We start from the raw sequence: 12,834 nt of genomic DNA, 5'->3' as shown, positions 1-12,834 counted from the left end.
CTTTTGTAAGGATATTAAGGGTGAGGCTACGGTGTTCCCTCTTTCTGATCAATTAGTGGATCATTTAGAGGAGGCGTGGAAAAATCCAGGTAAACGGTTTCAGCCCCAGAGGCGCTTAGCCGTGGCTTATCCGTTTGCGGACAATTATTTTTCTAAGAGGGAATCCCCTCCACAAGTGGATTCACGTGTCACACGCCTAGTCAAAAGTGCCATGTTGCCTATGCCTTCGATGTCATCCTTGAAGGATGTCACTGACCGCAAGGTGGAGATCTGCCTCAAATCCGTTTATTCCCTTGCAGGGAAGCATCCAGACCGGCTATGGCCATGTGTTGGGTAGCCAGAGCTATGGAGCGCTGGGCGGATAATTTGGAGGCGTCTTTGGACTGAACAGACCAGGTTGGTGGGCAATCTCCAAGTCTCGGCCACTCACATTAATGAAGCGGCCTTAGATATTTGTATGCTCACCTCTAGGATCTCCTCTGCAGCCGTGGCTGCTCGTCGCACCTTATGGTTGCTTTTTTTGGAAAGCGGACGCGGATTCCAAAAAAGGATTAGAAGGTCTGCCTTTCAATGGAGAGGTACTATTTGGTCCAGATCTGGACAAAATAATAGCTACGTTGGCAGCAGCAAAATCTGCATGTCTTCCGTTTGCTACGATTCCTTCTAGTGCTCGTGGGTCGTCCTTTCGGCCTCACAGGGCCCAAGGTAGGCCTAAAGCACAGTCCTTTCCTCGGCAGGCTGGGACCAAGAAATTGTCCAAGCCCAAGAAACAGGTCTGGAGTACCAGACGTCCGGCTCCTAGGTCAGATGACAAACCTGCGGCCTGACGGTCCGGGCCTCCTTTTGGGGGATCCCAAAGTGGGGGGCCGTCTGCTTCAGTTCGCCCAGTGCTGGTCGAGGACTACGACAGACACTTGGGTTCAGGAAGTGGTCTCTCACGGGTATCCCCTCTCCTTTCGGCACAGGCCTCCATCCCGGTTCTTTACCACAGGCCTTCTGCTAGACCGGAGCAAAGCCTCAGAACTGCGGAAGGTTTTGCACACTATGCTCCAGGCCGGAGTTATAGTGCATGTTCCAATTTTCCAGAGGGGCCTGGGTTTTCTATTCCAATCTATTTTTGGTGCAGAGACCCAAGGGGTCTTACCGTCCAATACTAAATTTAAAGGCCCTCAACAAGTCCTTGAGGATGCCTCTGTTTCAGATGGAGACCCTGCGGTCCATTATTCTGGCACTGGAACCTGGGGACTACATGGTGTCATTGGACATCCAGGACGCTTACCTGCATGTCCCTATTCTTTTGCGCCATCAGCAGTTCCTCAGATTTGCAATCTGCAACAAACATTTCCAGTTCCGGGCGCTGCCTTTTGGCCTGGTGACTGCTCCACGGGTATTCACCAAGGTCGTGGTGGTCATGGCGGCTCTCCTGCGGACGCAGGGAGTCCGACTGTTGCCTTATCTGGACGACCTCCTGTTGATAGCGGGGTCTCCAGAGCTTCTTTTACACCATCTGGATCTGACGATTGCGGTACTGCAACGTCGAGGCTGGTTGATAAACTGGCAGTAGTCCACTCTCACCCAGTCTCAGAGGATCCTCCACCTCGGGGCCTTATTGGACTCCAGGCAGCAGCGGATATTTGTGACCGAGGAAAATATCTTGTCCAGATGGAATGGATAGCCTCAGTGTCGCAAGTCCCAGACGATGGTGCTCACTCCGGAGGTTCACCTGTCTCTAACCTGGTGGTTGCAGGCGACCCACCTCGACAAGGGTCGCCTGTTCTGGGTGGCGAACTGGGTCCTGTTAACAACAGACGCCAGTCTCCGGGGCTGGGGAGCTGTCACGGGTCCACACTTGTTTCAGGGCAGGTGGACTCGGGCGGAAGCGGAGCTTCCATTATACATTTTTTTAAACCCTGTGCGGTGTTCAGAGCTCTCCAGCTGGCACAGCCGGTTCTCCAGGGTCACCCTGTGCAGGTCCAGTCGGACAACGCCACCACGGTGGCCTATTTAAACCAACAAGGAGGAACCCGAAGTCGGGCAGCACTCGCAGAAGTATCCCGTATTCTGGTCTGGGCGGAGCGCAATCTCCCAGCAATATCAGCAGTGTTCATTCCGGGAGTCCTCAACTGGGAAGCAGATTTTCTCAGCAGGCAGGACGTGCATCCGAGAGAGTGGTCTTTACACCAGGACGTCTTTCAGAGTCTGGTGGACAAATGGGGTCTTCCAGAGATAGACCTCATGGCGTCCCGGCACAACAACAAGTTGCCGGTGTACGGGTCTCGAACAAGAGACGAAAAGGCGTCTCTGGTGGATGCTCTGTTCGTCCAGTGGACGTTCCAGTTTGCCTACCTTTTCCCTTCTTCCGCGGGTAATACGGAAATTCAAACGAGAAGGAGGTACGCTACTGTTGATAGCTCCCGAGTGGCCCAGACGGCACTGGCTTTTTTCGACCCCCAGAGTCTGTCAGTAGACGTTCCTCTGAGGTTACCATTACGACCGGATCCGCTGTCACAGGGTCTTTGCTTCACCTGGAACTGACTCGGCTGTCGTTGCCGGCGTGGCTGTTCAAACGGTCATGCTAAAGTCCAGAGGGTTTTCTGGCTCTGTGGTGCAAACCATGCTAAGAGCTCGTAAACCTTCCTCGGCAAGAATCTACCATCGTGTGTGGCATACTTTCTTCCGGTGGTGTAGACCTAGAGGGTATTCCCCTAGGGAGTTCCGCCTGTCTAGGGTGTTGGCTTTCCTACAGGCTGGACTGGATCTTGGGCTTCGCCTGGCTTCTCTGAAAGTGCAGGTGTCTGCCCTGTCAGTCTGGTTTCATCATAGGATTGCTGCGCTCTCTGATGTGCGCACCTTTATGCAAGGGGTTCTTCGCATTCAGCCACCTTTTGTTCCACCGGTGGCGCCTTGGGATTTGGCTGTGGTCCTCAGAGTTCTCCAGGGACCGCCGTTTGAAACACTGGGCTCAATGGACTTTAAATGGCTTACAGCTAAAACCATATTCCTTCTGGCCATTGCCTCGGCCAGAAGGGTTTCGGATTTAGGGGCTCTCTCTTGCAGACCCCCTTTTCTGATTTTTCAGAGGAATAGGGCGGTGCTTCGCACTCGTCCGGGATTCCTTCCCAAAGTTGCATCCAGTTTTCACATCAATGAAGAAATTGTTGTGCCGGCTTTCAATGCACCTGGACTTTCAGTGGGTGAAGCCACTTTGGACGTTGTGCGGGCCTTAAGGATTTATGTTGACCGCACTTCTTCGTTTAGGAAGTCGGACGCCTTGTTTGTCCTCCTATGGCTTCCGTAAAAAGGGTTGGCCTGCTTCAAAGCAGACTTTGGCAGGCTGGATCCGTATGGCTATTTCAGAAGCTTATCTTCATGAAGGTCTTTTAGTTCCCTCCTCCGTGAGGGCTCATTCCACTAGGTCTGTGGGTCCTTCGTGGGCAGCTAGACGTGGTGCCTCTGCAGTTCAGATCTGCAAGGCTGCTACGTGGTCCTCTGTCCATACCTTCGTGAGTTATTACAGGTTTGACACCTTTGCCTCTCAGGATGCTTCCTTCGGGCGGCGGATTCTCCTCTCAGCACAGGAACGTCCCCACCCTTGAAGGATACTGCTTTGGGACATCCCCAAGGTATCTTGTGGATACCCTATGGACCCTGCAGTAGAAAATAAGAGAGATGGTAAGAACTTACCCTTGTTATCTCTATTTCTACGAAGTCCATAGGGTTCCACAGGACTCCCACCCTGTCGCACCTGTACTGCAGATGGGCTTTATTCTGGTCACCGGTTTTTCCGTCTCCCTATGGTGAGAATGTGATGCTTGTGAGTGTCCAGATCTTTCTTCTCTCTCTCTTTCTTCTCCTCCTCCGGGGGCGGGGTATAGGAGAGGGACCCAGATGCATCCTGGGAGGCTGAAAACTTTAACTCTGTTGTGCCTGAAGACTGACGTCATCACCTATACCCCAAGGGATCCTGTGGAACCCTATGGACTTCGTAGAAATAGAGATAACAAGGGTAATTTCTTACCATATCTCTTATTTTTTGCCTGAGTAGAACCATTGCTGCACTGCAGGGGGGGGGGGAGATGGAAGATGTGCAGAGAGACCTGTGCAGGGTACACGCTGGCTGACAAATCAGCGGCCAACACATCAATTGTGTGTGCGTTGGCCAGTGTGTACCAGTGATACGTCTGTGAACAACATCGGTCGCAGACATATCTCGTCGGCTGTGCTGCACAGACCGATATATCTACAGACATATTGGGGCATCGTGCTGTGCGTACGGGCGGTCAGCCTCATACACTTGCTGCACGGACTGGCGGTGATTGGCAGCTCTCCTGGGCGGTGGGCAGTGTGTATGCAGAACGTATCTTCTGCACAGTCTGCAGTTATATCCTTTAGGTGTGTACCCAGCTTTTGATCTGGTTGGCGTGTCCTAGCTCTAAATTGTAATGTAGGAATAAAGTTGCCCAGCATGTGTGGGCTACATGCGGAAGCAGCCAGTATTTACCCTGCATGCAGACATAATACATGTATTTGCCCCCCTTGCAGTGCCGCAGGGTTTGTGCAGGTGCAGTTACTTTTCTTGCTTAAGCCCTAACTGCCCCATTGCGCCCCCGCTGGATGTTGCTGGTACTAATATCACTTATCTTTGCAGTACGATGCCTTCTGTAATGTTATATCCATAGATGGGCACAGAAGCGCATTGCGGAATGATCATTCAGCACCTAGCGCTTGGTTTGGATATTCCCCCTCACTGTACAGCCAGGAGCGCTGGGTGTAATCCGCTCATTCTCCATTCCGTTACACCCAGCGCTCCTCCTTATTAGGGTGACGGCAGCATTAGTCCTCATGTCATTTCTATGTACTAGTTACCTTGTCACTTTGCCTCTCCTCAGGTCGGAGATTGGGATCCTGACGGCTACATCCCTTCTCCATAGAATTGTGCGCCAAGTCACGTCCGACGCCCTCCTCGGTCAGATTGTCGGTTTTGTTCTGGGAGATGAGCGCGAGCCGGAGACCCTCAGCAGCATCCATAGAATCCCCCTGCGCCATCGTCTCATAGAACACTGCAACCATATCTCCGACGAGGTAACGCAGTCTCTATCTTCTATGATCCCTTATTGAAATCTCTAGTAACGCCTTTGCTGCTAAGGACCAGTGGGACTTGTAATACGCACTGTTAGGAAATGTACCTAAAAGTCCCCCCTCCTAGTTCCTGACACTCCGGGCCTCATTCAGAGCAGAGAGTGATGTCCCGGGCAGGACAGAGGAACCGCACAGGTAGTGATAGGTGCAGGGAGCTAGAAGCACCAGAGCAGAGAGTGACGTCCCGGAAAGGACAGAGGAACTGCACAGGTAGTGTGATATGTGCAGTGTGATAGAAGCACCAGAGCAGAGAGGTTCGCCTCGGGCAGGACAGAGGAACTGCACAGGTAGTGTGATATGTGCAGTGTGATAGAAGCACCAGAGCAGAGAGGTTCGCCTCGGGCAGGACAGAGGAACTGCACAGGTAGTATGGAGAGGTGCAGGGTGCTAGAAGTTAAACAAAGAAGACCTGATCATTTACAAGGGAAGAATTTATTCTGCAATCTGCTTGCAGCATCTTTTCCGTGGTTTGGAAAGTTACATTAATGCTGAAGCAGGAGGCACAGAGTATCTCCTGGTGTGATGAACGCTCACGTTTGCACTTTTTGGGCTATTTTAGGTAAGTTGTCTATGTCCTAATGTTATTTTCAGGAAATTTTATGTATCTTAAATACTACAAGGTCCTATTTGTGTGGCTGCTGGATAATTACTGTAAAGGATGTTAGATTGTGACCAGTGCGTCCTTTGCTGCCAGTGTGTTTAGCAGTTCCGTGTTGCGCCAGCTCGCCGCGGACGCCGTCCGTAACGCTCATTGGTCTCTCTGTATCCACAGATCAGTATTATGACGCTCCGGCTGTTTGAGCACCTATTACAGAAACCTAACGAGCACATCCTCTACAACCTAGTCCTGCGCAATTTACAGGAAAGGAACTACATTGAGTACAAGCCGCCATGTCCTGAGGACAGAGACATCGTAGAGAATGGACAGATCGCAGGGGCAGTGTATGTTCTCACACCGCAGTATATCGTATATATGGTGTTTGTGTCCGTGTAACTGTACAGGACTTTTCTGTTTGGCGTTTGCAGCGATCTGGAGGAGGATCCGATATTTACAGACCTGTCTCCTGACAACACCCTGACTAAGGAATGGCTGAGTGCGTCGCCCCCGATCACCCCGGATCATCAGCGCAACGACGGCAAGACGGAGGTGCACAAGATCGTCAATAGGTGAGCCTGGGTTCTATTGGTTGTCTCCTATCCTGCCCCAGCCAGGGGCTGTAGTATCTGTATAGTAAGTGCCCCCTGAAATCGATGTCACACTATACAGCTAATGGAAGGACACGGCCGTTATCTGTAGATGTGTCCTGGTGTCTCCGACATCGCCTAGCCAGCAATATGACCTCCCTGATGAATGCCTGGTTTCCTTCTATGGAGGGTAATGCAGAGTTGCTTGCAAGTCCCTATTGAGGACGGATCTAACCCTGCGCATACTCGGTGGCGGAGCACGTGCATGTACGGGCGCTCTGTGATATATGCATCTCAGTCGCATAACGGTGGCAGCAGGGTGCTCGGGTGTAAGCTAGTTTGGTGAGGACGTATAGACGCAGCTGTATTCTGGTAGCGCGTGTCAGAGGGCGAGCGGATCTATTGCGCCCAGTATAGGGCAGATGTAAGTGCGCGCAGATAGACACTGTTGGAGCCAGGGGGCAGATGGATGCTTACCGCGCTGCATACAGGCGAAGATCCAGGCGTGGCGTGGGCCTGATTCTGTGATAGATGCGGGACCAATAGGGGACGCTTCTCCCAGTTATCAGCAGACTGCGCACGTGTTGCACAATTTGTATACGCACTTTAATTGAGGATACGAGAGTGGACAGTTCGCTCCGCGCTTGGCTGTATCGATATGGCCATGAAACGGGCGCTTCTGGGCAGCTGCCATGCGGACGCACAGAAAAGATCCGTCTCATGGTGGCATCATGGGTGCTTCTCCAGAATTCCGGAGAAGGTGCGTCTCTTCTGGGCGTGCATTTTGTACCCAGCGTGGGGTAGGTGTAAGCGCCAATACTAGTGATTATGGCCAGGAAGACAGTGGGCGGAGCAATGCAGACATGTAGACGGACAGATAATTAGCATACGGCCGTAAGTCCGGCCGGCGCGGACATCCGCATAAGCTGGAATTTTGCACTTGTCTCAGAATCGGGCCCCAGTTTGAGTGTAATTGGGGCTGAATCGCCCCCACAGTGTCACATACACTAATCCCCATTTTAGCTGAACAGTCCTGAATTTTGGCGGAGAAAGGGATCTCGGCCGCCCTCGGTGGGGAATGGGTGGCTCTGGCCTGGCCTTATCCTGCTTAGAATTCCAGGCCGGGAGATGTCGTATTTACCTTAATGGGAATAGTCTTACCAGGAACCAAGTTACAACGGAACCTTTCTTGCCCCTTAGTTTCCTCTGTCTTGTTCCTGATGAAGCCAAGTCTTCGTACCAGGTGGAGGGCACGGGTTACGACACATACCTCAGGGACGCGCACCGACAGGTAACGGGACTGGCACACATCATTTATGTCATATACTCAATGTTTCTACCCCTCCTTGTCACCAGATATGTATTATTTTTCTTCTTCAGGGTCCATAGGGATCCACAGGGATACCATGGGGATATTGTGGTTGGAGAGATTCAGGCACCAAACAGTTAAAGCTTCAGCTCCCAGGATGCCTCGGGTCCTCCTCCATATATACCCCGTTCCTAGCCACAGGCATTCAGTTGTTTGTTTGGTGCGGCAGGAATAAGAGGCACCTTTGTAGCAGGGGACTGCTCAGTCAGTACTAAGCTTGTATTTTCTGTTTTATTTTATTGCTATGCTTTTGGGTTGGCAGTACTAAGTGTCTGAATATATATACTGCGACTCCATTTATTTCTGCCGGTCCGCAACACTAGTAACAGGGCTGGTGATTCCGGCGGGTCTCGGCTGAGCTTGCTAGCAGCAATGCCGGGGCCTGGACTGCAATCGGACGCACAGAGATGTCAGGTAAGGTGATTCCTCACTTACGGGGAATCGCGCGTTTCAGTCCATGCTTTCGGCACCAGAGTTGCACCGGAAGTCAGGGCTGCAGTCAGGGCCGAGAGCGTCCGCGTCCTCACTAGACCACCAGGACCTTATTATCTGACACCGGGAATTGGCAGCAGAGGAATCAGAAGATGCGCAAGGTTCCTCTCCAAGGTCTAGCTCGGGGGAGGAGGACCGTTCGTCCACAGTGGATGTTCCTTCTTTGGTGAGGGCGGTTAAATCAGTCTTAGATATTCAGGATAATGAACCATCTCATAGTAAGAAGGCTCCAGTGTTTAGTCACCACTGGAAAGGTGGCCAAAACGGTGTTTCCTGTAATGTGCCGCATTTAATCAGAAATGCTACATTGTCAGCATCTTCTCTGAAGGATTCCACAGAATGTCTTAGGGCAATATTCTCATATTCTGGAGCAGTTACTCGTCCACCTTCCTCCAGGGTGTCCTCCGTATACAACCTCCCTTTGTCTCCAGTGGCTCCATGGGATTTATCAGTAGTGCTTCGTGCCTTCCAGGGTCCTCCGTTTGAACCCCTGGATTCTGTGGAACTCAAGTGGCTCACAGCGCAGACTCTTTCTTCTGGCTATGGCATCCGCCATACTGGTGTCAGATTTAGGGGCGCTCTCCTGTCGCTCCCCATTTCTGATATTCCATCAGGACACGGCTGTGCTTCAGACTCGCCCTGGTTTCCTTCCAAAAGTTGTTACTAGTTTCCACATTCATGAGGAAATTGTAGTCGGCCTTTCAATCACCAGAACTATCGGCAGGTGAGGCGTCCTTGGATGTGGTCCGTGCCCTTAGGATATATACGTGGACCGTACCAGTTCCCTTCGGAGATCAGACTCCTTATTTTGCGCACTATGGATTTCACAAGAAGGGATGGCCAGCCAACAAACCGACATTGGCTAGATGGCTTTCCATGACTATCTCACAGGCTTACACGCAGGCAGGCCTTCCTGTACCGGCTACTGTTACTGCTCATTCTTCTCGCTCTGTGGGTCCTTCGTGGGCAGCTCGCCATGGAGCCTCAGCTGAACAGCTTTGTAAGGTGACCATGTGGTCCTTTGTCCATAAATTTTTGAGGTTTTATGCCTTTGATACATTTGCCTCTCAGGATGCTTCATTTCGGCGCCGGATTCTCCTCGCAGGAGCTTCCCACTCTTAAATTACTGCTTTGGGACATCCCCAAGGTCTCCCTGTGGAGCCCTATGGACCCTGAAGAAGAAAATTAAAGTCATGGTAAAACTTGCCTTTAAATCTTTCTTCGAAGCCCATAGGGTCCACAGGGCATCCGCCCTAACGCACCTGGCTTCATATGGGCTATGTTTCTGGTCACCGGTTTTCCTTCTCTGTGAGAGTGTGATTCTTGTGTGTACCAGTTTTCCTTCTCTCTTCTCCTCCTCCGGCCTTTGGCCTGTCATGAACTCAGGTGCCTCGGGGGCAGGTATAGGGGGATGGTTTATGCATCCTGGGAGCTGAAAGCTTTAACTGCATGGTGCCCGGTCCTCAACCACCACCTACACCCCAAGGTCTCCCTGTGGACCCTATGGACTGCGAAAAGAGAGAGTTAACAAAGGTAAGTTTTACCATAACTGTAATTTTTTGGTCCTTCCATCCTCAGGGACGAGCAAGGGAACAGTCTTCCTCTAAACTGTCTAGTTTTCGAAGACTACAAGGCGACAAACTAAAAGGTCTGGGCCGGCTAGACGTCCAACTTCTAAACCGAAGGACAAATTTTCGGCTTGATGGGGCGGGGTGCCTGGGTCCAGGAAGTGGTCTCTCAGGGGTATGCTCTCACCAGAAGTTTTTTAGCACAGATCCTACATAAGATGTGGTTAAAGCTTTGACCCTTCAGGAAGCCATTCACTCCCTGCTGCAATCAAGGTTAATAATCCCAGTTCCTGTGTCGCAACAGGGAAGAGGTTAAAATTCCAATCTATTCTTGGTTCAGAAACCGAATGGGGCTCATCGGCCTAGTCTGAATCTAAAACCCCTCAACTGGTTTATCCATGTACCCAAGTTTCGTATGGAAACTCTCCGGCCAATTATTTTGGCAATGGAGCCTGGGGATTATATGGTTTACCTCGACATTCAGGATGCATATCTGCATGTTCCTATTATGCCATCCCACCAACGATTCTTATGGTTTGCTGTTCCTCATCAACATTACCAAATTTCAGGCTCTACCCTTTGGTCTTTCTACGACCTTCTGATATTGGCACAGACTCCGGTGGTTTTACAAAACCATGTTCAACTGACCATAGAGGGCTACGCATAACTATCTCCCAGGTTTATACACAGGCTGATCTCCCTGTCCCAAGCACGGTGACAGCGCATTCTACTCAGTCTGCAGGGCCATCATGGGTGTTCAGTCGTGGTGCCTCTGTTGAGCAATTGTGCAAGGCAGCCACGTGGTCTTCTGTCCACACTTTTCTTAGGTTCTATGCCTTTGATACTTTTGCCTCTCAGGATGCTTCCTTTGGACAACGAGTTCTCCTTTCTGCTCAGGAGTGTCCCCACCCTTAGGAGAACTGCTTTAGAACTTCCCCATGGTATCCCTGTGGATCCCCTATGGACCCTGAAGAAGAAAATTTGAGTTATGGTAGACTTGCCTATATAACTTCTTTTCTTCGAGGTCCACAGGGCACCCACCCTGACGCATCTTGCTCCATGGGTAATTTTTTTATTTCGGTCACAAACTCCCTCATCTTGTGTAAGAGTGTTTCTGGCGTACGATTGCTCTTCCTTCTCTTTCCTTCTCCTGCCTTGAGACTTGTTAACAAAACTGAAGGCCTGTGGCTAGGGGTGCGGTATATGTGGAGGAGGACCCGAGGCAACCTGGGAGCTGAAGCTTTAGTTGTTTGGTGCCTGGATCTCTCCAACCACAATATCCCCATGGTATCCCTGTGGGCCCTATGGACTTTAAAGAAAAGGAGTTATCTAGGTAAGTCTACCATAGCTCTAATTATGGCAGAAATGGCACAAAGCTCCTGACCTAACGTTATTTCTTGTGACTCTCCAGTTCCGGGATTACTGCGCCATCTGCCTGCGCTGGGAGTGGCCAGGCACCGTGAAAGCTATTGAGAAGTGCAATTTAGAAGCCCCTTTCTTCGAGGGACATTTTTTGAAAATTTTGTTTGACAGAATGGGCCGGATCCTCGATCAGGTAGATATGCTGTGCGGAGTGTAATAATACAAGTATTACACCATATATAGCGCTATACAGAATGGACAGCATGCTTGATACTGTATGCTCTGCAGAGTATAATAATAAATGTATTACAGAATATAGGAGGAGTATATTATATAATAAGGACAGTCGTGCCCATATATTAAGGCTGAATTAAGAAAAACTGAATTCTCCCATAGAGAACTCCCGAGGTGGGGGCATGGTGTTTAAGGGGCTATACATCAAACGCTAATGGAGGTACCGAGCTGAAATTTGGCATGGCCGGGTAGAACTGTCACTGGGTGTTGCATGCCAAATTTCAGGGCAAAAACTTAAAAAATGAGGATTTGGGAGTAATGTAAAGTTCCAACTGTCACATTTTTCTGACACTCAGTTAGGACAACTTTTCTGCTGTTCTCTATGGGGGATATTTGGGAAGGCACAACTCGGGGTAGGGGTGGAATTTAGACTTGGGGTTTGTTTTATTAGGTAGCTATTGTTCCAGGTTAGGTGCTTTTGGGGTTAAGCTAAATTAGAAAGTTAGTTTTTAAACTGTTACCTCACTGATATTTGGCATGCAGCACCGAGCGACAGTTCTACCCGCCCATGCCAAATTTCAGCTCGGTACCTCCAATTGCTTTTGAGGTGTAGCCCCTTAAACATCATATGCGAAATTTCAGATCATGTCTAAGCAGCTTTAATGGGATATGTGACACTGTAAGGTTTTTTGTCTTTGGGATATATATAATGTATGTAGTACCCCATACATGGCGCTACACAGGATGACCCCGTCTTATGGTTATAGCTGGATTTCCTTACTTACTGTATCTTGGTGTTTCCGCAGCCGTACGATGTGAACTTACAGGTGACGTCTGTGTTGTCCAAACTCTCTCTCTTCCCTCACCCCCACACACACGAGTTCCTGCTGGACCCCTACATCAGCCTGGCACCTGGCTGTCGCTCCCTCTTCTCCGTCATTGTCAGGGTGAGTCCTGTGTCTGATGATTCGGCCTGTACGTAATCTTCCTGTAACCTGCTGCATACAGATGTGCTGCCATACCGCAATACGCCATGTGGCGCCAGTCAGCCGAGCAGTGTAGCCTAGCGACTCTCAATCTGTACCGGAGACACCCGGATGCGACTTTGAAAAATAAAAAGTCGCAGATGAAACACAACAGAACTTGGCCGCTGCATGGTAGCACGTTCTAGCAAAAAAGACGCTCGGCTTGTGCTTAGGGAAAATGATTCCCCGCAGGGAAAGCTTTGCCGCAGATGTCTCCGTTCTCTGTGTATAGTTTTGTTGTTTTACTACAGCGATTTGTGATTTCTGTATTTATATATACAGTTTATTTACTAACCCTTCAGGACATGCGTCGCTCCATATGACCACACTATTTTATAATTATAAATTACTTTCTACTTCAAGGTCCATAGGGTATCCACATGATACCTTGGGTATAGGTGTGACGTCAGTCATCAGGCACCATAGAGTTAAGCTTTCAGCCTCCCAGGATGCACTAGGG

At 50.2% G+C, this 12,834-nt stretch overlaps 1 protein-coding gene across 1 annotated transcript in view; it reads left to right on the top strand.

Moving 5' to 3' along the window:
• The window catches only part of FHIP2A (FHF complex subunit HOOK interacting protein 2A), a 109,997-nt gene that overhangs the window by 71,315 nt on the left and 25,848 nt on the right, over nt 1–12,834 (top strand). Inside the window, exons 10-15 of the mRNA XM_088479376.1 lie at nt 4,890–5,082; nt 5,912–6,081; nt 6,166–6,306; nt 7,525–7,615; nt 11,165–11,308; nt 12,156–12,296. Of these exons, the coding sequence (XP_088335502.1) occupies nt 4,890–5,082; nt 5,912–6,081; nt 6,166–6,306; nt 7,525–7,615; nt 11,165–11,308; nt 12,156–12,296 (880 nt within the window). The remainder of the gene's footprint in view (nt 1–4,889; nt 5,083–5,911; nt 6,082–6,165; nt 6,307–7,524; nt 7,616–11,164; nt 11,309–12,155; nt 12,297–12,834) is intronic.

This window comes from Taudactylus pleione, unplaced genomic scaffold (genome assembly GCF_031769625.1).
Source record: "Taudactylus pleione unplaced genomic scaffold, aTauple2 ptg000231l, whole genome shotgun sequence".
Taxonomy (NCBI): Eukaryota; Metazoa; Chordata; class Amphibia; order Anura; family Myobatrachidae; genus Taudactylus; species Taudactylus pleione.
This window is presented reverse-complemented; position numbering and strand designations above follow the sequence as displayed.